We start from the raw sequence: 25,980 nt of genomic DNA, 5'->3' as shown, positions 1-25,980 counted from the left end.
AACCCTGGTTTCCAAACTTATTTCCCGCTCAAAACATACCCCCATGTTCCTCCCCCTCTTCTCCGCTCCGTTTATAAACAACCTTCAGCAGAGTCTTGGAATTAGAAGGCATCATAGAATCAAAAAACAAGGTATGTACAAAATGTTTCCACCTCTTTTATTCTGCCAAAATTGCCTTCTATACTCATCCATAATGCCCTAAAAAAAAAAATAAATAAAATATATATATATACCACTTTTTTGAGTTATGTTAGCCAAGGTATTATAATAAGGGACACTCCTAAACAAAAACAGGTTATAATAGCCGTTAATTATATTAATAGTGTTTAAGTGGAGTAACATGGGAATTTCCCAGAAACTATATTTAAACAAAAACGTAAATTTTTTGGAACAATAGCTCACGTTTTTGTGAGATCTACGAGTTTGGGGTGGAGGATTCAAATGCCAGTTCTCAAATTCACGTAATCATAAAGATATTCTTTGAAATTCAAATTCAACAAATTTGAAACCTACTCTAAGAACGTGAAAGTCGCAGCCATGTTCATAGAAAAAGGAGGGTTCTTTATCAATCACAATGGGTATGTAAATTGTGGCATTGACAGTAAGGCCTAGAGGTATAAAGAATCAAAACATTCCAGAGATTCCGAGGAAATTTCCCCAATGCCATAATGCCAGATGTTTCTTTTACTTGAATCAAGTTATAGTTCACCCACCGATTAGAGATCCTTCGATACTTCTGCGCATGTCAGAAAAAGGAGAATCTATTCCGATAATAGGGTAATCAGTCCGTATTGTGGGATGAGTTGTTTATTATTACAGGTCGGAAAATTAACTTCTCTTTAATGATTATTGTAGTTAACTATGTTGCTTGTATAACAGTTGGGAAATTTTACCTATAAAGCACGTGATTTCGCGGGTTGGCGACCAATTCGTACGTCCTTCATTTCTTTCTTACCTTCAGCATGAGTCGACTATTCTTGACAAAACGCCAAGCAGAGACCTACAAACGGTGGGCGAACTATACCAGCGTAATTTTGAGGTGTATGCCTAATCTTCCGCCTACTGCATAGAAATGGCATAACTGGAAACGAGATTCATCTCAAAAAGATTTTTTTTCCAGTCTTCAGTGTTTCAGATATAAATATAATTTTCGATGAATAGGCGTACGCATGGACAACTTGGCTGACCCCTACTTCCCTATGGAGAAAGTACATGGGATCGTAGTTTAATAAATACATCCATCGGTCCACTGGTTGTATTCTCTGGTCAGTTGCTCATCAGTTTCGTTTACGTGCATAAACAAGGAGAAAGAATCTTCGTTCACCAAGAGCATGGACGAGATGTGGGGACCCACCATCGGCCCAACAACTGATGCTCTACTCACTACTCTTTTTGTTTCTCAAAGTCTGGCACACAAGGTCCATTGCTCAAATCGATCAGGAACTTCGACCGGGCATTACTTTACACACCTCGAGTATCATGCACATTGGCATTCTGCGTGATACGAGTATCACAAGTTGCCGTGTCGAATAGTGGATTGAGAAACAATGGGGTAGGTCATAATATTTTGAATAGTATTCATTTCAAAATAGCTAATAACGAAGGTTTTAGAATTTATATCAGAAAATATCAAAAACCAGTTTTGGAGCTGCTTAAAACTAACATTTGGGAAACAATAAAAATAATAATTTTTTGGGTGTCTTAGTCTATTATTTTTATAAACTTAACAGTAATAATTAAGGTATCTCCCCTCTGGTTTCAGGCTCTTGTAAGTAACCAATGAAAATTTAATACACATTATTAACTGTGATTTCCTAAAAACAAAATAATTGATATTTTCTTTTTTTTTTTTTGGATGTAACTACGCTATAAAGAATAGATTTTGCTTTAATTACGCCATGAGAATGAAGGCCACGTGTCCAGTGTAATTATCATGAGATCGTCTTGATATATATATGTTTTCTCTGTCAGTCTGTGGTTCGGGAAGAAGTCGACGTTCTAGGAGGAATATCCAGCTTGTCATCGGTGTGTTAACTCGTCCACAACTAAAAAATATTTTTAAAAGTTCTTCCCCCCCTGCAGCTTGGAGGGGATGAGATGGTGATTACTTATTGTGTTATTATTGATGATTACTGATGCATTTTAATAGTTTCGGAGGAGAGTACTGGAATTATAGATGATACTACACGAATAAGAAACATTAAATAATTATAGAAGAAAATGGGTACTCAAGGCGATAGCAAGCGGATTAATATTAATATTCAGAGAAATAAATATTCATTGGTTTTATTGTTCTCTTTTGAACTGAATGCAGTAACTCGGAGCATCAAACCCAAGGAACAAACCGATGCTTGTTAAAGCAAGATAGAAAGAAGATAAAATATCTTAGCTTGTATTAGATGCTTAATAATCATTAAGCATCTAATTTAAACTTACGAAATTTCCTTCCAGTCTGAATACACCCTATCCATTTGCCCAATGCCCAATTCGTATAACAGCACCCAATTCGAAATAAGCCAATTCCTTTTCCTTATTATTATTCTTTAGCAATCATTCAATTGCGTAATTGGATTAGATATGACACTTAGAGATAACTGTCACAGATAATCTTCGTGAATTGAGAGTTTCGAATATTTATATGATTCAGAGGAACATTTGAAACAGGAGAAAAAGTTCGATTCATCATAATATGTTAGATATTTCTTGCATATAACTTGCAAAAATTTCAAAAGTAAGTCCAGGGAATTGTGTGCTTATAATTCATACATGTATGCACTTTAATAATAATAATAATAATAATAATAATAATAATAATAATAATATACAAAAAAAACCAACATTAAATTTAAGTTATGAAATATTGAGATGATCTTTGTTAACGCTTTAGACCTTTGTCTTGATTTGTTGATAACAGAAGTGGCCAGTTCAGTATGACGCAGCATGATGTCATCCGGGTAATCAAAATACGCCTCGCGGCATTCTAACAAATCATTCTCTGAAATATGAAATAAATTACATATTACCGATGCTTTTCCTGTTTCGCTTTTAATAATGTTATCATTCTCGTTTATTCCTAAAAAATAAGGAAAATATTATCTGTTTTCGATTACATCTTGCATGTAGCCTTCGCTTACAATAGCATCTATAGAGAAGGCATAGAAAGAAAAACCGGTTTTGTAATTTCATTAATACACTAGTCTGCCGCTAGAGGAGCAACAAATGAAAATCACCGTTTGTCAACGTACTTTCCTTGAATGAACGCAGAAGCCTAAATCGAGTTGCTTAATTTACTTGCCATGATTTGCGTTAAGTGGAATTGACAAGGATTTCTGCTCTGTTTAGCTGTGAGTGTTTTAGTAAACGAGAGAGATTCTGGTATTGGCCATTTCTTGATAACGGAAGCGGCCAGTTCAGTATGACGCACCATGATGTCATCCAGGTATAAAAATAATTGCGTATTGTTTGGAAAGAAACATGCTCGACTAGTTACTTCACCGCGCATGTCCTGGCGAAGTTAATCATTGTGCTATATAACAAACGGTAATTCTTTTTGTTTTAATAATCTTCGCAAAGTAGTTCATTCTAATACATAAGTGCAGTAAATTAGTTGAGAAATCTGAAAAATAAATCCAAAATATGAATTGTGTTTTCTAGTATTTTTTGTTCTACAGTGTAGTTGGTGGTCCAACATGAGCTCTAATCCAAAAAACGTTCCACCGAGAACATTGAGAGATCATGAAGACCCAAAGCTTATCCCTTCAGATATTGAATATACAGCCAGAGAACTGAATGAGAACTCGTCAACTCGAGAATCTTCATTAAGAGAACTCGTGCAGTTACTGAAAGGTGAGTGTTGATCCACTCCAAAGCAATGTGTACTTGCATGAAAATAATATTTATCATTCACTAATAATAATAATAATAATAATAATAATAATAATAATAATAAAATTTAGTTCAATAAGAGTTTCGGTATCTTAAAATAAATTGTTGTGTTCCTATTATAGAATTATTGGAATTATTACGATCTCAGAAAGTATCTCACTTTTAAATTATTATCGTTACGAAGGAGTTTAAAGACCCATCGCCAGATTTTACTCTGCTCCCTACAATCCACCCTCTACACTGCTTACTCGTTCATCTACAAACAACTGCTATTATCAATTACACACTACGCCATCTACTATGTCACACTCGTTAAAATAAAAAGGGCTTAGATGCCTCTAGATTTTGCGAACATGGTCTGTTATTTATTCTAGCACGAATCTTTCACCCTTATAGGAATGCATGTATTAGCAACCAGTAGCGCACTCTGGATTTAATCTTGAGGGGAGGGGGGGGTTGAATAGATGATTTGAGAATACACACTACGCATCGCATACAACCAATGACTGAGCATCCTAAATGATCGCTAACTCATAAGTAGTATAGAAATAGAAGACACGACACAACATAAATAAAAAAAATGAATTTTAATTAGGGAAAGACTTTTGGAAAATTTTCTAGTGTTTTTTCCTATTTCTTTGTGGGGAGATAGGGCCCTCTGGCGACCCTCTGGGTGCGCCACTGTTAGCAACTGGCGCCTTTTCTTTTCTTTTCTTCCCCCCCGCCTTTATTCATTTGCTAATGAATGATTATAGCTCAGGACTCAATTTTGATTATAGTTCAGGAAAGCTTGAGTCCTGAGCTTTTTTGAGTCTCGGTCTTTGCTATATTCACACTTCCTATGTTTCAATTCTTTCAACCTCAAGGTTGAAAGAATTGAAGTATAGGAAGTCTTTGTGGTGGTTGTGTCTTATATTAGTTCGTAACTATTACTATTACTGTTTTCCTAACTATTACTATATTACGAGGAGGGAGTCTAGAAAGTTCTAATAAACACCTAGAACAAAAAGGATATTCAAGCAACTGATATAACCACAAGAAAGAACATACGAGAATATAAGAACAGCCTCATAACTCTGCTACTAGTATGTTTTCCCTCGTGGTTATATCGGTTGCTTTAATGCTATTCTTGTTCTAGGTGTTATCAGAACTTTCCAGTCTACCTCCCCCTCATACTTTATATTATTATTCTATTATTAATGCATGCTTCTCTACTTTTATTACAATTAGCTCTACTTATTACCACGAGGTATGCCGAGATTAGTAAAAATTGCATGAGCGTAGAATTACGTTAATAATAATTTGACTTTTGCACCTTCACACTTTTGTGTTTCAAATACAATATTGGCATATTTATGGAATACCGTACTCTGTTAATTTGAAATGGAATAAAATATTTCATAAACAAGTGAACGGCTTATTGAGTAGTTCACAAAATTATCAAAAATTCTTAATGATTTAAAGCTGAACCTATCTAAAATAAACTGTTCAATTCATTGATTTGTAGTGAAAAATGTCGATTTAAATTTGCAAATTATTGTAAAGAGGTACTGCGAGCTGACGTGGTTCCAAACTAGATTTTTAATATTGCATAAAATTTCAAAGTTGAAGGACATGATGAAAGTTGAGAAATTCTTAGAACAAGGATTCTGAAGACATTTCATTTAAAATATTAAATATTGGTTCAGGCTAATTGTTATCTTCATTTGAACTAAAATTAGCAAGGGAACTCCTTATTCGCTTTAAGAGAATAAAAGATAAAATTTCAAATTAAATACAATTTGATTAGGTATTTTAAGGAAATCTTTTTGGTAACGTTGAATAAAGGAATAAGCGCATTACAATTTGATTCATACTAAAGAATTTATGGAGACACAAACACACGTGTTAGAATGATTACTTTACTTAAACTTTAGGAAAATGACATTCGACGTTTCGACCTCCATATCGAGGTCATTATCAGGAAAATATGTATAAGATAAAAGCTACACGACACTGCACTATACAAAAGTAAGATGAATCTAAATTCTTGTTATTTATTTAACCTAGCCTTGAAATCTTGTGGGAAAAAATTAAAAATAAAACAATAAAAATAAATAAATGCAATTAAAATGAAAAAATTTAATTAAAATAAATATTTAAAATTAAAATTAAAATTAAAAAATTAAATTAAATTAAATAAATATAAGAAAGAAAAAGAAAAAATATAAATAAAAACAAAATATAAACGGAACTAAATTAAACATTTCTAAAGTCCTCTCGTATTAAGATCTTCTTCTGTTTGGGCTTGTTCTTTTTGCTATACGGATTGCAGGGGGATCTCCATATTCTTGGAATGATTAATCCACCATTTTTGTTCAGGTTTGGATAATATTTCAGCATTTCACAAGCTTCTTTGAAATTTCTTTCAAACCAAGTTTTGGTGCGATGTAGGGACTTGTTGCCTTTTCTGTCAATTCTGTAGCATGTTTCGAGTTCGTGGTCTGATAGGCTTGTTTTGCCATAGTGGAGGTATTTAATGTGTCGTTTGTGTTCATTTTTACTCATTGGGATGGTGCGCCCTGTTTCCCCTATGTAAGGTAGGTTACAGATACATTGAAATTTGTAAACTCCTGGGTGGATGAGGTATGTAAGAGTACCTTTGGAGGAGCTTAGTAAATTTCTTACTTTTGTCGAAGGTTTGAAGGTAGTCTTAATGTTGTATATTTACGCAGTGTTCTATCTATTTTTTTCTGAAATGCTCCTAATGTAGGGTATGGCTACGGCATTCTTGTAATCTTTTTTTTTTGTTTATTTAGCTCTAAACCAATCTATGTGAACCAATTTATATTTTATCCATTTTTTACAAACGTTTGGCTAATGATTTCTAATTCTTGGTTCAGAGCCTGTTCATTGGAGCAAATTGTTACTGCTCTGAGTTTGAGGGTGCTGATGACCTGGTTTTTGTGTTGAACGATATATGAATTTTTATGCAGGTATTGGCCTCTGCGTGTAGGTTTGCGGTTGACTGTGAAGGAGAGACAGCCTGAGGGAAGACGTGTGTCTAGAAAAGGAAGAGAATTTTTGTGTTCGATTTCGATAGTGATTTGAATACATTTGTGTTGTTTGTTTAGGTGGCTTAGGAATGTATTTAATATTTCGCGGTCGAGCGGCCAAATGGCGAAAATATCTGAGTCAGATTTTGTGTTTTAGGCTTGCCGAATCTAGAACTCGTTGCTCGAAGTCTTCCATGTAAAAGTTACCTATTGGATGGGAAAGTGGTGAGCCGATTGGGCGAATTCCTTCGCCCCAACCTTTGTGTACTGCAGGATGGAAGCGGTTTAAAGAAGTTCCATGTTTGGTCTCTAGAATGTGGTTTTCGGGACTATGTAAAAAAAAATAAGAAAATAAGAAAATCATCTAGGCTACCAGAGTAGTATGCTGTAGGCAGAATGTAGTACTATATAGGTAGTAGTATGCTATATCTTGGGGAGAATACACAAAAAAATGTAATCAAAACCATCGTAACTTTTTATGAAACACTGGCGGTGAAGTCCGCAGATTGGCACTTTTTTTTGTCAAAATAAAAAGCTAGAGTTGAATAATATTTCTGAGAAATTCTGCATCATGAATTTATCCTTAAATAGTTATTTTATTTATTTTTTTCTCATCTACGAGGAATGGTATAAAAATCTATTTGCTTGAGGAGATAGTGATTTATCTCAGTTCTCCGGGATAGTGTTATGAGTTTGATGCAGCTGTAAGCTCGGATGTTTGTGACGGTTTAAAGGTGCAGATGATTTCTTCGCCTTGTGGGTGAAGACGTTTTGTGTGGGTGGTTTCTACAGAATACGAATATTAGACTTATTATATATTTGGTTTTATTCTTTATCCAAGTAAAAGCAAACAAAGTTTGCGCCTGAAGTACTTTCAGGATTGGGGCAACTCGTAGTAAAGGTGGTATAAGTTCTCATCACTTTCCTTAGTATCTCCCATAATGCAAACACATCTCCTTTCGGACATGTTTAATGCTATGCATTAAGGGAATGGTCAGTACCTAGACCGATTTCGACATTTATTATGGTGCTGTTCAAGTAAAGACCTCACTAAAAATTAGGCGGTCCCCCAGACCACTCCCTACGAGTGACCGTCCAACTCAGCGGTGGTGGGGTGAGCCTGTCACCCAGCAGAGCCAAAATCTCAGCGGTGGCTCCACTCAGAGACAGGCAAAACCTACCCCCGAGCAGAGCCATAATCTCAGAGGTGTCCACACTCAGAGACAGGAAAACTTACCCCAACCAGAGCCTCTCACATCTCAGGGAAAACAACCACTTCTGCGTAAGGCATAACTAAAGGATTCTCTAAAAATTAGGCGATCCCCCAGATCACTCCCTACAAGTGACTGAGAGATCGTCCAACTCAGCGTTGATTCCACTCAGTTAGCTCACCCTACCACTGAGCAGAACCGCTCATATTCCAGAGAAAATCATCCACCGACAAGGCCCCTCATGGGCCACGCAGGAAAACACCCTCCCCGGAGACTCAAAATGCTCTCTCAGAGCAGACCTCCCGAAATTCAAGCTCCCCTCACCAGGAACTGGATTCGGAAGATACCTAAGAGAGCAAATTCTCGTCAGGGAAAGCAACCACTTCTGCACTTTACTGTTTAAGTGCAGGGGTCTCCAAAAATTCGTGAGATCCCTGGATCACCCAATAATGAGCAACCCGCAGGATCAAAACTCAGCGTTGTTCGCCTTAGTAACAGGCTTACCCTGTAACCGAGAAGAACTCTCAGCGTTGGCTCTACCCACTGGCAGGCTCACCCCACCACTGAGCAGAATCGCTCATATGTCACTGATAGCCAACAGCAATATCCGAGCCTCAGTTAATTCATGGGCTACAGCCTTCCCATCCGTTACCCCCCCCCCCCAGGTGCAGCAGCAACACCAAGCCTCAGTTAAAACTTCATTGGCTTCAGCATTGCTACAGCCATTTTGCTGATTAAGTACAGGGTTATCTCCAAAAACTCATCAGATCCCCAGTCCACCCAACAATGAGTGACCCGAAGGGCCTTTTAACTCATCGTTGGCTCTACCCAGTGGCAGGCTCACCCCACCACCACTGAATAGAACCGCTCATATGTCATCTGAGGGGGAAGAGCAATAGCCGAGACTAAGTTATTTTCATGGGCAATACCTTGCCATCAATTAACCCCTTCCTCAGGTGCAGCAGCAACGCCAAGCCTCAGTTAAACCTTCATTTGCTTCAGCCACTTCCACCGAAAAGCGCTTCAGTGAGAGCCAGACCCAGAGGTGGTGATACTAAGTTGGAAGTAATGGAGAAGTCATATTTCCCTGTACGAGTTGCCAAAGGGTGTCACACCCTATTATTAAAATTCTCTAGATTAGAGATAAGTTTACGGAAGTTTTTTCACTTGGCTATGCTACCAGTTATATATTTTGTTTTATCCTTGATCCAAGTGTAAGCAAACAAAGTTTGCGCCTGAAGTACTTTCAGGACTGGGGAAACTCGTGGTAAAGGTGGTATAAGTTCTCATCGCTTTCCTTAGTATCTCCCATAATGCAAAGCACATCTCATTGCGGACATGTATAATGCTATGTATTAAGGGACTTATACCACTTTACCACGAGTTGCCCCAGTCATGAAAGTATTTCAGGCGAAAACTTTGTTTGCTTACACTTGGATAAAGGATAAAACCAAATATACAATTAGTAGCATAGCCAAGTGAAAAAACGTCCATAAACGAATATTAGACTGTAATCCTTCACATCTGTGGTACCAATGTGCTAGAAGTTGCCATGCTTTTGGTGGTGCCCTATCATGTAAAACCTATTTTGTATATTTAAAATTATTTCACATTCTCTAATACAACAGTCCTTTTGCCAAAATTTGATATTTGAAAATCAGACCAAGATCGACCACCGTAGATAGTTTGTGTAGAATATATTTAGATGCGATATATTCTCTGGAGATTTAGAAATAAAGCGAGAATAAACTATTTCTCAAGGATCCTGAACACACACGATTTACAGTAAGGAATACTTAAGACGGTCCCTCCAGCCATAGGTCTAATTCGTCAACTGTGTCGGTGTCGAGCACACATAATATTAGGGCTAATTGAGATGGTGCCCCTACTTCCCGAAAAAGGGCTTCACGGCTGTTCTAGCATCATACGAAATAAAAATATAAATAAATAAAATCAGGCTTAACAGTGCTTATAAAAAATTAAAAATCAGAAATTGTTCTATCTCACTGTAGACAGCGAGAAGTATTTTCGAAAGAGAATGCGATTTTTTAACCGTATCCACAAAAAGTAAAAGTAGCGAAAAAGTTTGATTAATTTATTATTAAATCATTTTATTATGTTTTACAAAACTTGATAATAAATTAAGTTGGTTAATTGACTATCACACTCTCAAATTCTGCTTAATGTTCTTTGTAAATGCACGAATTCTATTTATCATTAAATGTCTTGTCAAAATGGTTTATTACTTGGTTACCTTGATGAACCTGTGATTTCATTCAGGATAAAGAGGTTTATTACAAAATGATTTATTACCTTTGAAAATTGTCCACAACTACATGATAAAGTCCACTTACCGTACTTCAAAATGATTTAATTCATAGCTTAGGCTTCTTTCCCTGAAAATCAACTTCAATTAGTTCTGAGTTTTGCAAGATTCTTTCTTTAATGTCCTTGTAAGATATGAAGAGCCTTAGAAAAACTACTTTAAAAATTCTTTGGGTATGGTAAATCCAGTATATCCTATAATTGCTCAATGAGAAATTTAAGAATACACGCATGCGCTTGTGTGTGTGTGTGTGTTAATAATATGTTACTAACTTTACTTCCTCCGCTTTGCAGATTAAAAACTCATATATATATATATATATATATATATATATGAATATGAATAGAATCATGTAATAAACTTTCTACACACACACACACACACACACACACACACACACACACACACACACATATATATATATATATATATATATATATATATATATATATATATATATATATATATATTATATATATATATATATATATATATATATATATATATATATATATATATATATATATATATATATATATATATATATATATATATATATATATATATATATATATATATATATATGTAGAAAGTTTATTACCTTGGGTATATACTATGTTAAAGACACCAAGTAATTTTATAAGCTAGGTTTTAATCTTTTTTCCCAAGTAAGCAAACAGACAAGTAAGTCAAGTTTGCGCCTGCACGTAGTGCAAGTCTGAGGCAACTCGTGGTGAAGATGGAGTAAGCTCTGATCACTTTCCTTAGTATTTTACCTTAATACAAAGCACATCTCCGCAAGGAGATGTATGGTGCTATGCATTAAAGGCAGGGACTACTATATATATATATATATATATATATATATATAGTAGTGTATGTATATATATATATATATATATATACACGAAAGTGTATTGAAAAGTTGTGATAATCATCATGAAGGAATTGAAGTAGAACCATGTAACTTACACATTATTCTACTTATTCCCAGCGAAGTGTTATACACTTGTTACAATTGCAACATCCTTTGCAATCCTCTGAGAAAAAAAGTCTTACCCTTGTCGCACAAACCAGTCCTCTGCTGCAGATATGATTTCATTATGTGTGGTAATTTATGTTCTTTTCATGTGTTTCTTTAAATTTGGGAAAAGAAAATAGTCAAATGTGGCAGGGTCTGGCGAATAGGTTTTGTGAGGCACACGTTGTGTATTGTCTGTTGGGTTTCATGAGCAGTGTAAACAAGTGCGAAGTCCTGCAAAAGCAACACTCTTCTCCTTAGTTTCCCTCGGCGTTTGTCCTTCAGTACTGCTGCTGTAAGAGTTTCATTTTTTGAGGTACTTGCTAAGGATTACACCATGCATATCCCAAAAAGACAACGGCAAGAACTTTTTATGTTGACTTTTGGGTTCAGAACTTCTTTGGCCCTTTGTGTCTTAACTCTGTTGACTGTTGTTTGGTCTCTCAGTCATAGCGATGAAGCCGTCTTTCATCCACAGTCAAAATACGAGACAAAACATTTGCACCTAATTTTTCAAAATAACCCAAAATCTTTTTTAGGGACGCAGTTGCTGAGAGCTTCTGCATGTCCAGATGTTGGTGGATAATGACTCCAACTCGTCCCATGGATATCCCCAGAGTTTGCAATGTTTTTTGGCTGGTATTTGTCTATCATCATGGACCGTGGCAAGCTCTGCCTCGATGTTTTTAGGTGTCATCGCTGTGAAAGGTCTTTCTGACTTGGGGGAATCTGTTGTCTCAGGATGCTCAGTTTTAAACGTGACCAACCACGTCTTAACTATTCAATATGCTGGGTCAGTGTACCCTAATTTCTCACTGTGTGAGACTTTAGGGTACTATGACCTCACCTCAAGTTTGGTGAATCTCAGTTGTGGACTTTTCTTGAACCACGAAAAACTTGATGACAGTACGCACCTCTGTGTCTTCGAATTTTTTAACACACCTGACATGTCTTTTTATATATCCTAAAAGAATAAGAATAAATTATTACAATTTGATGAAACATGAAGGTTAAAGGGATATAAGATATGTTCTTCCTTGTGGTTATATTAGTTGTTTTAATATCTTTTTTCTTCTAGGTGTTTATCACAACTTTTCAGCCCCCACGTCGTATAATGTTTTATTGTATTGTTTTCATTCGTGTAACTGAACGTCAGCTTCAGCTGTTTATCGATTTAGATGAGCTTAGCCTTTTGAAAGACTGCTAAGAACTAAACTAAACGTGTTACAACACTGGAATGGCGAAAATCAATAACCAAAGTGCCCTGACCAAATTCATGAATATTAAGAAAAGAAATGAAAGAAATACTACTAGGACATACCAGATTTCTTAACGAAAAATCGAAACCACAAATCAGCCTTAAAATGATTCATTTTTAATAAACTATTTTTGTTCATATAATATTTTATAAAAAGCATCATAATAACAAATTAATGCTACACAAATAAGAAATAAATTGCAGAAAAAAATACAGTCAGGAAAGGATAATTCAGTTAAATTTTCTTCATTACAATGACTGTTGAAACTAATTTTGGACCATGGATTTAATTCATTATTAACTTTATAAATCAATTGAATCTGGTTTATGTATGCTCATCGGTTTTGATGTGTGCTCACATGCTAGAACTTAAACATTTTCCACATGAAAAAGCTTTTCTAAAGTAAATAAATGTACTATCGTTTATAAAATTCATATTTCCAGATGTGTAATATTTCCTCTCATATTTAATATACATGATAAAGATGTCAAGAAGCAGATTCGAAATTTGGATAAATAGGACTGTATTTAATTTTAATGAGGTAACTCGTTGAGACTGCGTTCACTTAATTTTCTTGTTTTCTGTACAAATCCTGGAAGTATGAATATTTGCTGCAAATGTAACGCCATGAAAATGACTCCAAATGAGCATAGAAAATCTTATACTGAATTATCCTGTACCTGATTTCTAGTGTATCAGCGTAAACGGAGATAAAATTTGGAATGCATGAACACAATACGCAAAATAAATATGAAATTGTGAAAAAATCCACTTGTTTGTGAAACTCTGTATTGAAGAAGTAGCAAAACTAATTTAAATTAAAAAAAAATAATAATTAAATGAGAAATGTGAAATTTCTTGTTTCGAACTCCAGTATTTACGTCAGTTTTTATGAAGCGTTGGGTTGGAACAACCTGGCTTCGAATCCCCTTCGAGACAAAAAGCGCATCTATAAAGGTTTTATAATTTAAGTTAGTGAGGTTTCATACAGAAAGGATGGGTATCCCCCCCACCTCTCCATGAAACGAATTTATCTTCCTTGAAAACAGACAAACATACCACAGGGCGTACGTAACTCACAAGCAAAATATATCCGTAAGCATAAGCAGCTTATCGTAATGAAAAAAAAAAAAAAAAAAGGCTAAGGTTACGAAAGCGGACGCTTGGCAGTTTGTTGGCTGTAAAGGGTTCTGAGTATCACTGAATGATCGTAATTTTTCATGTAGAATTAACAATTATTTGCTTATAAATCTACAACAGATTCCGACTCCATAAACTTTACGGGTAAAATTTCTGGTAGCTTATATATCACATTGTCAAACCTGAACTCTGAATCGAGAAAAACAAAACAATAAAATTAACCGGATGACCTATTAATACTCAGATGATCAAAAAAGGTAATTTAAAATTCTGTCTGTTAATTGCCAATTTCCTGCACAAGATGATATTACCAATTAAGATTAAGGTCCAGAATGGCAGGGACGAATGCTGGTCTTGAAATTCACGCTTGCTCTTCTTATCATTCAGGGAGTGAGAGGTGTGATTGAAGTCGGATTAGCGAAATAATGACTTACTGACCATTTAAAACTATATATTTAGAAATTTATGTACATTTAATCATAAAAATACAATATTTATTTTACAAATGATATTCTATCTTTTTCAGTTTAGCTACTTGAATACAAATTGTACCCTACGGTTCTTCTTTAGGAAATGATCGCATAACATCGTCATAAAGAGTTGGTTGTAACTTAATTTTCCCAAGCAACACGCACACTTGTTAAGGCTGCTGAAGCTCACTGGCTAGAGCTACGTTGACTTCGTATGGCCTGTGTTAAGCAACAGAGTGAGACTACGTGAAATGGCTATGCGCGCGCATAAAATCACGGTGCTGTTGCGAGGACCTGGAAGCTTCTACAACCGAGCAAGCCAAGGTAGCTTTGACTAGAAGGGAGCGTCTGACTTCGATACACAAAGCAAAGCTCGCCGCGCAAGCTTAAGACGTTTTCTATCTACAAAAATAAAAGCCTAAATGGAATGCTTATAAATGCATGCATTTATTAACAAATAAATATTACTTCTTTCTCAATTAATGAACTTGCGCAGCAAGCATATTAAGCATGGAGAATTCCCTGCAGAACGATTACACCACTTCAAACAGAAACCGGCCACTAAGTTTCCAAGTTAGTCTTCTGAAAGGCAGCGCTTAATGACCTCTGTTAAGACGAAGGCCCATCGCTGTTACTGAATTACCTTTGGAATAATTTGTCGCACCTTATTATAAGAACAAGTGAGGACTGCTCAATGAAATAATCACAGAACCACAATCGTTATTATTTTAACATTATTTTTTTTTTTCAAAATATGACATTCAAATAACTTGTTCCTTATTCAGATATGATTTCCGTTATTCTTAAAGCTAGAAGGAATATAATTTTGGATAACATTTCTTTACGTAGAATTATTTTCACTGATTTAACTTCAGTTTCTATTCTGTAATCGTTAATGTTTCCACGTTGAATATGTAGGTATCAAAGACTTCGAACCAAACACAGATCCTGAGTTCCTTTTGATGTTCCTCCGTGCAAGAGAATTCGATGTGCTTCGTACCTTCACCACCCTCAGGAATTACTACAAAATTCGCATCGAGAAAGGAGAGTACTTCAACACTTCGAGCTTTGAATCCATCAATCCTCTTTTGTGGACCGATTTCCTTACTGTATTACCCTACCGTTCTCCTAGTGGAGAATCTATTGCGATTGTAAAGTTTGGTAAGTAGTCTTCATTATTCTGATGCTTCTTATTTCACTCAATGACCGTCACACGATGCACAATAAGAAACGCTATTTGTATTTTGTGTATAAACTCTTTTTACAGAAATGACAATGTGAATCCTACTTAAAATTTCTATGTGTAAGTGTTCTCAAACTTTGAAAGCCAGTCCTTGTATATATATATATAATCGATATTTTTCGATCAAATCAGAATTGAATTCAAAAAATGTCTAAAGCGAGAAAAATGTAATTCAATTTTATATATTTTCCCTGAAATCTAGTCGTGACAAATTGCATTATTTGTTGAGGACAGTCGAAAAATTATGGGTGAGGTTAACGAGATATTATGGTTAAGCGCTAAAAAGAAATCCTCCTCTTACAGACCCAACATACACATTTCAAACCACTTCAGGCTTTACTGTAAGCAAAGTGGTAATCTCATATCAAACCACGAAAATCTACCACCTGAAGACATTTATAATCATTCATAAGATGAAAATGCACTGCCTGTTTAACGGAGAGCAGAAGATAAAAATCAAGTCAATGAATCTATTTATTAAGGAATTATTTCTTGTTAAGATAGTAATATAGGAGCCTCCGTAGCTCAGGCAGTATAGAAGAAGCCCTTTGGTTGGAAAGACCTGAGTTCGATTCCCGTCGGCGACGTGAGAACTCTTTATGGGGTCTCTTTCGGCTAAAGGTGAGTTAGCTGATCTCATACGGAGGTAAGGTTTTTTTCATCCGGAAACTAAGGGTTTTCTGTCACCCAGAACAGGCAATTCGGCCCCGTGAACACACTGGGAGGCATACGGCCAACCACCTTATTCTCGAGACGGTCGCGATTGTGAAGTCCACATCTAAACAACCTCAATGGTTGGTTAAAAGTTTAAGACAAGACGAGATAGTAAAATATCAATTCAATAAGCAATAATCACTAGAAGTGTGAATTTTTGATGTTAGTGTCTTTTCTTCATGATAATAAATGATATTTCCTTGTAGTTTTATCTTAAGAATTTTGTTGCTTTCCAGATACACTGGATTACTCAAACATATCATTCAATGAAGTCGTTCGGGCATCTTTCTTACTTCTCGATTGGTGTGCTCATCACGTGCCAACTCAGATCAATGGAGCCATTGGAATTCTGGACCTCCAAGGTTTGCACTGGGGTATCATCAGAAAATATTTCCACTATAGAAAGTTAAGGCAGATTGGCGAAATATGCCAGGTACGCAGTTCACTTTGTCACTTTAAGTACAGTACAAAATAATTTAAGTAATTAACTTTGTCTCAAAGGCTAATCATTCTAAGAGAGAGAGAGAGGGGGGGTCTGAAAGATACCCATATTTTTTTGCGTACAGATTGCGAGCATTAAAAATGACTAAATGAATGAATCATCCAGATATAATTTCGGTGTACTTGCATATGAGAGTAAATGCTAATGCGTAGGGATAATGTTCTATATTATCCATTTATATCCTTAAGCAAAATACCTACATCATACAACAGAGAAATTACTTGCTAGTATTTCTTGTATTATTGTTAATCGTTGTTTGAAATAAGAAATATTTCTAGTTTCTGAATGGCTATATTATTTTTCTCTTTCAGTTTTTTTTTTTTTTTTGTTAGAGCACGAATCAATCAATGCACTACTGAATGTGCTTATTAATTACTCATCTTGTTGGTGTTAGGAGTAAAAATTTCTGATTTCTCTAAATAGGAACATATTCTGCGATTTTGTTTTTGGTACTGTCGAAAGAATTTTTATTTCCATTTAGAGTTGTAACTGTTAAGAGAAGCCAAATAATCACTTTACATGTTTTAGAATACTCTCGACTCCAAAATAATAATTTCGTGAATAGCATTGATTTCCGACTTCATCCACAATGAAGTGGATGACCATTTTGCTAGTTGAAATAAAATTTCAAAACACGATTTATGAGTTATGATTTCAATTCTCAGCTGTGAGAAGCCTCCAAATCTGTTACCAGCTGTAATGTCCAAAATATTTTGACTCTGAATCATGAGACGTCCATTTCTAGTGTTTTCTCAACTTGAAGCGCCATGCTTTCCTGATTCCCTTGAACACCCTGTCGGACTCGTAATAAAAAAAAAAAGCGAAGAAAATATTGCTGCTTGACTCATTCTAAATAAATGCTGTTTTAAGCACATTTGGCTTTCGTCTATCATCATTTCGTCGATTTCGTATTTTCGTCTTTCGCCACCATCATTCAATGAAGCTTGAATGACGCGTACCACGAGCATCTCAAGTTGACGTCAGCAGTAATCAAACGCAAAACAGAAAAAAAGCCAAAATACCACTCAATACGAAAACTCCTTTAATTCGAGTTTAAAGAGTCTTGATTTCTTATTCTCTGAATATTTTCATCGGTCGTATGCGCACTTTGAAAGTTCGGTATATCGATTCGTTACCGTACTCCTTAAACTTTTTTTTTTGAACCAATGAAAGCATTTTCATAGAGGAATTGCTTGATGAACGTACGATAGTTCCAACATTTTCCTCTTGGGTAAAGATTAATGTCGAATTTGTATTTCTCAATAGAACCCGATAACTCCGAACTATGCAACAGACACATTTAATTGGCACCCACTTCAGTCACTAATTTCGGCAACCGGTCCTGCATACGTTTTTTTTTTTTTTTCATTTTTTTAATGGAGCTCCCACTCAACAAAAAAACAATTTCTTCTATATATTTATATTAATATTATATAATTTTCGTATTTTTGTTTGCATTTTAAACGCTGCATATAAATATCATATCTTTTCTTGGCAGGCATGGGGAGGGGATGGATACAACAACATACCATGATAGTTCATCATCATCAAATTCCTGCTATGCACCCTCAAGGGGTGTACAGGATATGATAGTACTACACGAAGAACGTACATCATTACTAATTTCCTGTCAACAATTTTCCTCCAAATCAATCTGTTACCGGTCAAGACTCCAATATTATCATATCTTATATTTCTATCGTCTAAGGCACTTTGTACCGTGTCAATCCACCTATATCTTGGTCTTCCTCTGGATCTTTCTCCTGCCAACCTGTTTTGATAATCTTTTCTCTCCCATTCTGTTTAAGTGACCATACTGTTAGATCGTGAATGGGAGACTTTATTGAAATAAGAATCACCCATATAGGATTTAACAGGATGTATCTAACTGGAGGAACATATTTGCCCTTTTGCCGTCAAACTTAAATTTAGTAGAAAAATATTATCATGTTAAACTAGAGAGAATAAGATAAAAGAAAAAATATTAAGTCTGAGGCTTTCTGCAATCAAAAACGATGTAACAGAATTAATGTATCTTCAATATACGATAAAACTTCACCACTAATATAAAGCTCATGTGAACAAGAAAGTTAGCACACTGCCAACAAAATGGTCAAAGGTTACGGAAATACCTCGGTCGTGACGTTTTGCCCGTAGCTATACAATTCATGGAAAAATGTTCGGGGAACGCGTTCCCGAAAATGCGACTCCGTAAGTAACGGAATGACGTCACCAAGTAGGAACAAATAAGGGACTCCGGTGTGTGAGGTTCGAACTCAGCATACAGGACGGTGAAAAAGGAAATATATACGGCAGCGCGGGTCTGAACAACCCTCATTTTTTCTGTTCCGGAAATTTCTTCGTGTCCGTGATGGGCAATTCCTACGTTCCCGTAGCAGACTAGCGTTTTCCGGCTAGATGAAGCACCAGATTACGGCAGAACAGAGATGCGTGTATATATTAAGTACGAGAGTTGAGTCTGAAACTTTAGACAGAATTTACCTTAATATCTTATTAAATGTTTGTATTTTCTTAGTTATTCAATAAATATGTTTTATAATGTATGCATATGTGTAATCTGACCATGATGACTGACTCACCACTCAGTAAAATATCGAACCTATAAATGTGGCCGATATCCAGGTTAAATTAAGAGTAAAAGGGCTACGACTGAAAGGCTAAGGTATCTACAGCTTCCTAATATAATTAGATAATATTAGTGGCACATTATCTCTGTGAACCTTCCCTAGGATAAGATATTTCCATCCTTAGATTCGGGCTGGTGCAGCAACTAAGCAAACAAATTTGCCTGAGCTCGAAAAGGGGACGTCTCACAGAAATCAAGTTGGTAGAATATCTTAGAGGCCCTATAGAGGGAGTAAGATGGATAATATAGGAGAAAGCAAAGCCATAGCAAAGGCGACACAAGAAAAATATAACAATACCACCTGAGGTTAGCTATGACAACTATGATATTGCCATTGATGTCATCTGTGTCGCCTTTACTATGGCCTCTAATCTTTCGCAGGACTTTCATATCTGCCGTCTCTAGTCTTTGGTCAAGTGTTTTGCTTCTAACCCAGCTCTCAGATCCATAAGTTAAAATTGGCTTGAACACTGTCTTGTATACAGCTAATTTAGTATTTTGGCTAATTTTCTCTCTTATTCCATATGAATTTATTCAGTTGAATACCTACCATACCAGCTTTGTTGATTCTATTTCCATATTTAATTTACCATCTTCATTAAAAATCGTGACTAAGTAGCTGAAATGCTTTACTTGTTCTATAGGTTGTCCATTCACAATGCAGTTGACATTTTCAATGATTCTGCCTATTTTCATTGTCTTTGTTTTTTTATTGCTGACATTCATACCATATCTATTACAACAGCTATTCAATTTAGTCAGAGAATCTTGCAGGCTTGTAGCGGATTTATTTAGAAGTATAACATCGTCTGCATAAAGCAAAGAGCTGACATTAACATCTCCAATTTTGATATCATGTTTAATACCACTTTCCTTCGTAATGTAATCCATATAGATAATGAATAAAAGAGGAAATAATGTACATCCTTATCTGACACCAGATTTAATATTAAATCATCTTCCTCTATCAGAGATTATATTATAATTTTTAAACTGGAATGACAAGCATCTCTCTCTCTCTCTCTCTCTCTCTCTCTTTCTCTCTCTCTCTCTCTCTCTCTCTCTCTCTCTCTCTCTCTCTCTCTCTCTCTCTCTCTCTCTCTCTCTCTTAATAAACGCCAGAAGCATTCTCAAATTTTCAACTTTGGGTCAAGTTTGACAAACATACTCTATGCATGCAAGTTTTTGAAATAAAGAGAGAAAAATAAATGTCCGCAATTTTCTGATAACAAGTAAGGTAAATTGATGTATTTATGTTTCATTTTAAATTTGGATTAAAAAGTATGACAATAAGTGGCCTTCCTCTGATTTACAACAGGTAGCATCTACATCCTTCAGTCAAGAGACTTTGGGTTCGAATCTCATCTTGGGCATGGATATCTTGTAAATGTGCGAATGCCTTTGGAGGGAGATTACTTTACCCTGTCTGCCCTAGTGATACTCAGGTCTGCTGGAAGCAAAACATGAATTGAAACATTCTATGGAAGTTTTCTGAAGGATTATCTAATCCTTAGCTCACGTACTAAATGCACGACAGGTTTACAATATTTTGTCGCTGAGACTTCCATTAAAAAAAATAATTATTATGTTCTTTATGCACTTTCTATATATATATATTTTTTTAATTTCTCATTTTCAATAGGATATAAATCTGAGGAAATTATTTTGAAACAAGTAAGCAACCATTTTTCAATTGGGGTTATTTTAATACAATTGCATATGTGTAGTACAGTGCACATAGTAAAGATAACACATATCTTCTTGTCTAGGACGCCATTCCGATCCAGTACAAAGAACTGCATGTTCTTAATCAGCCAACCGGCTCAGAGGTTATGTACGCATGTGCACAGCCATTCGTTAGTGAAGATCTCCAAAGGAGGGTAAGTCTCACTATCAGTATAATTTTTTCGAAAATATTTTCGCAAAAATATAGTCCACATTCTTCATTAATATGAATAGGAACATTTTTTCTTCTGGTAAATCACATATACTTTTTCTACATAATAACGAAAGCATTCAATGTGTTTTCGAGAAAGAAACGCTCATAAGAAATACAAAAGCACGACATTTCTGCCATTGCTGTTTAGCGATATTTAATGTGCCAGATAATACATAGGAATTCCTTTGCTAAACCTGAAATAGGACAATCACTTCAGTTTTAGTTGACTCGTGCCTGAATTATTATTGCGTGATAAGTCAATACTAAAATAGAATACAACTGGCACCTCTTATTTTCTTTAAGCACATTCAAAATAGTAAACGAGTCAGCAGCTTGTTATCTCTATTCCTATATATAGGGGCTAGAACAGGAATGGCTGCATATGATTTCTGAATTCACTGTCAGAAACTAATTTAGTATATCATCTTCTCCCCCGTTTTACGACTGATTCACTGATTTCTGAATTCACTGTCAGAAACTAATTTAGTATATCATCTTCTCCCCCTTTTTACGACTCGGGAACCGGTCGTAAAAAGGCTTAGAAAAATTTCCTCTAGTCGCCGACTAGACTCGAAACCAAGACTTCCTTCGTGCGGCCTAGCGCGGTGGTGTGCAAATGCCACATCCACTGAGCTACACAGGCTCGTATATATATATATATATATATATATATATCATATATAATAAGAAAAAGAAAATCTTCTTTGTATCTATTAAATTTAATGAATTGACAAAAAAACATTACAGGCAGAGTTAATTACAATACTATCAACAAGATTTACTCAAAATAACCACCATTAGCATCGATCACAGCTTCAATTCTGCTTCGGAACCTCGAACAAGCTGATGCTACAGTCTCCCTGGGAAGGGCCGCAAAAACTGTTTTAATTTTATCCATTAACTGGGCTTTTGTATTACTGGAAGTGCGATTGGTGTCTTTTTCAACTGCGCCCCATACAAAATAATCCATGGGGTTAAGGTCTGGGGAGTTGGAGGCCAAACATTTGGACTGGTGAAGTCGTAGAAATTTTCAGACAACCATTTTTGACTTTTCCCAGAGGTGTGGCAAGGGGCCGAATCCTGCTGCCATACATACGGCCTACCATTGCTTACCCTTGTTATCCAGGGCTTGACTACAGTTAGCAACTCCACGAACAAAGCCCGAATTCCAATGCCAGGGTTCTTCAACACCTGTTCCTGCAGATTTGCGAGGAATTCTGCTGTACGAACGCAATCAGATCGTCTGCTAGGGATCTTTCTTCTTGCTACATCCTCGTAGTCACCATTGCAAGTCTCTAGTTCATGCCTGATTGTTTTTACTGTATTCAGGGAGCATTGGGCAGCAGTCGTAATATCCTTATTTTGATGGCGGGCACGAATCATCATGATACAAGTTATTCTCTTCCATGATTCAGGTGGGTTCCAGCTATCCATCCTTTCTGACATCTTGTATATGAATGAAGAAGGGTCCAAACTTTTAAATGAAGAGAAGTGTGTGTTAATATATGTAACTTACGGAAAAATATAATTAATTATAAATATGTCAAATTTATCCCGAACACCCTGTATATATATATATATATATATATATATATATATATATATGGCCTCCACGGCTTTGCTAGCACATACGCACTTTTTTGTCGAAATTTTCGATGACCGTTTTGCATAAATGTGGCTGAATTTTGTTGATACAGCGCTCAATTTCCTCCTTCAAGGCGTGGGTGGTCGTGGGCTTGTTGGCATAAACCTTAGACTTCAAAAAACCCAAAAGAAAAAAGTCCAACGGCAATAAGTCACATGATCTGGACGGCCAATTCTGATCACCAAAACGGGAAATTACACGACCAGGAAATGACTCATGCAGTAATTGAATTGTTTCTCGGGCTGTAGGGCATGTGGCACCGTCTTGTTGAAACCACATGTCGTCCACATCCATATCTTGCAATTTAAGCACAAAAAACTGGATTATCATGTCGCGATAACGAGCACCATTAACTGTTATTGCCTTACCAGCCGCATTTTCGAAGAAGAATGGACCGATGATGCCTCCAGCCCAAAATCCGCACCAAACAGTGACACGTTGTGGATGCATTTGTTTCTCAACAATCACTCGTGGATTTTCTGAACCCCAAATGCAATAATTTTGTCGATTAACGAAGCCATCAAGATGAAAATGAGCCTCATCGCTGAAGATGATTTTGTTCGAAAAATAAGCATCCACTTGTTCCATAATCCATTCAACGAACTCTCTTCGCTGTGTGTGGTCAGTAGGCTTTAGTTCTTGAGTCAATTGAACTTTGTAAGCATAAAGATGCAAATCTTTCGTGAGAATACGCTGTAGAGAGCTTCTCGAAATGCCCAATTCAAGACCACGGTGCCGAATTGATGTTCCTGGACTCTCAGCAACACTCTCACGAACTGCTTCGATGTTTTCTGTTGAACGACTTGTTGAAGGACGGCCAGAGTGTATAAGATCACTAATTGATCCAGTTTCCTTGAATTTTTTAATTAATCTTTTCACAGTTGATCAAGTTAAATTACTATTCCGACCATATTTTGTACGAAAATTGCGAACTGTAGCTGCCAAACCTTCATTATTTTTAAACTATTGCTCAACAATGAAAATGCGTTGTTCTTTCGTGTAGCGCTCCATTTTTAATAACCCTGAACTGTCAGTCAGCTTTCATGCTGTCTTTTTTTATTCTCGTTGGCAACACTTTACCGCACAAATGGCGCTAAATTTAAATCTTGCGTGAATTTTGGGACACCCTGTATATATATACATACACACACACACACAGACATTTGTATATATATATATTCGTTAATTTTTTCTCAAATTTGCGAGCCACATGTTCTTCTTGTTTAATAATCTTGTAGAACTAGAAAATACCACCGTGGAATGTATACATGTTACTATAATTGCTACTTTAAATTCATATGGATTTTCTGATAACTATGTAAAAAATCATTTTATTGCATTTTGTTCTAATGGAGCTAGTGTAATGTTAGGAAACAAATCAGGTGTTGCCTGATCAAAATAATCAAATTTCTAAAAAAATTTCCCAACATTGTGATTTTGCATTTCGCTCATCGTTTACACTTAGCATTAGACGATTTGATAAAAAACATTAAAGAAATAAATCATTTTGAAATATTATATGCTTATATTATATGGATAAATTACATGCTTTTTATCATCAATCACTAAAAAATCAACGAGAGTTAAACACGATTGCAAAAGACCTTGGTATCGAAATTTCAAAGATCGGCCGTGTGTTTGGACCACGATGGGCAGCATTCAGTTTACGAACGGCTCTTGCTTTGTGAAGAAATTACCCAGTTTTATGTAATCATTTTGCATCAACGATAAATATAAGGGCTTTTTAAACCGACTTCTCAATTTGGAATTTTTAGAAGATCTAGCATTAATGATTGATATCCTACAGGAATTATCATATCTCTCTGAAGCTCTACAAAGTCGCAATATAAGTATTATAAAGACTAAGTTAGGCCTTTTTTTTTTTTTTTTTGCTCGATGATGCGAGCCCTTTGTTAAAATTTCCATAGCTCACCACTGGATGTGACGAATGCAATAAATCTCGATGTGCAGATGTTTGAACCTGCTTTAAATCTCACTCTATTTCTTCATGTATTGTGTGGGTTTAAAGAAAGTAAAATTGTGTGTGCGCTGCTCTTGTTGGTGGAAAATTGGCACAGAATATTATGTGAAGGGGTTACCCTATGAAATCCCTCTCTATGCGCTAAGAGCTTCAACCGACCCTAAATTTCGTACCGGGAATTACAGATACATTACCTCAGTTCTATAATTTTCCTTATTATTATAGGGAAGTAAGCTTTGACGGTGCCAGGAAAATTGATAAAATTAAAATGATAAATGATAATGTAATTATATTGTACACCTATTGCATTTTTGCAGCTAGAAATATATTGATTAATATAATTGTAATATATAATAATAATAATAATAATAATAATAATAATAATAATAATAATAATAATATATTATTCCTCCACACACTTAACATACTAAAATTCGATTTTTATTTGGATATAATAAAGTAATTCGAGTCATTCTTATCCTATGCGAAATGCATGTTTGTTATTTTCATTAACTGGGAATTAAAAAAAAAATTCAGTTTTAAACCAGAATCCTTCATCTTTTCTAATAACCACATAACCTTTTGTTCCTTTCAGTTGTTCTTACACGGAAGCGACTTGAGCTCCCTGCACAACCACATCTCTCCATCGTGCCTACCAACAGAATTTGGCGGCGATCTTGGACCAATCAGAGACCTTTCAGTGTACAATAAATTGGTTCAGTGGTATCCACAGCATGTATCTTCTTTCAACTACGGTTATAAATCCATTGAGAAAGCCAAAGGTGACCACGATCCCCACTATACGATAAATAGAAGAATTCACGCGGAGAACATCCCTGTTTTCAGCTTAATGCAAAGAGCCCTCAGAGAAATCAAGCTTATATGAATATAGGACTTAACGAATTTATATTTTATACTATTTGTATGCCGTTCTATAAAGAGTAATTTTATAGCTTAAATAA

At 35.6% G+C, this 25,980-nt stretch overlaps 1 protein-coding gene across 1 annotated transcript; it reads left to right on the top strand.

Annotated features, from left to right (window-relative positions):
* Positions 1 to 121: 121 nt before the first annotated feature.
* On the top strand, positions 122 to 25,980 carry LOC150106977 (alpha-tocopherol transfer protein-like). Its single transcript, XM_090392858.1, has 6 exons — positions 122 to 131; positions 3,672 to 3,846; positions 15,266 to 15,508; positions 16,541 to 16,737; positions 21,223 to 21,333; positions 25,614 to 25,980. The coding sequence occupies exons 2-6, from the start codon at positions 3,690 to 3,692 to the stop codon at positions 25,902 to 25,904; spliced, it is 999 nt and encodes a 332-aa protein (XP_090248984.1). The 5' UTR covers positions 122 to 131; positions 3,672 to 3,689; the 3' UTR covers positions 25,905 to 25,980.

Source organism: Typopeltis vanoorti, chromosome 5 (genome assembly GCF_054136105.1).
Source record: "Typopeltis vanoorti isolate ZY-2024b chromosome 5, IOZ_Tvanoo_1.0, whole genome shotgun sequence".
Taxonomy (NCBI): Eukaryota; Metazoa; Arthropoda; class Arachnida; order Uropygi; family Thelyphonidae; genus Typopeltis; species Typopeltis vanoorti.
Note: the sequence above shows the minus strand (reverse complement) of the source record. Positions and strands in the feature narration are given on the sequence as shown.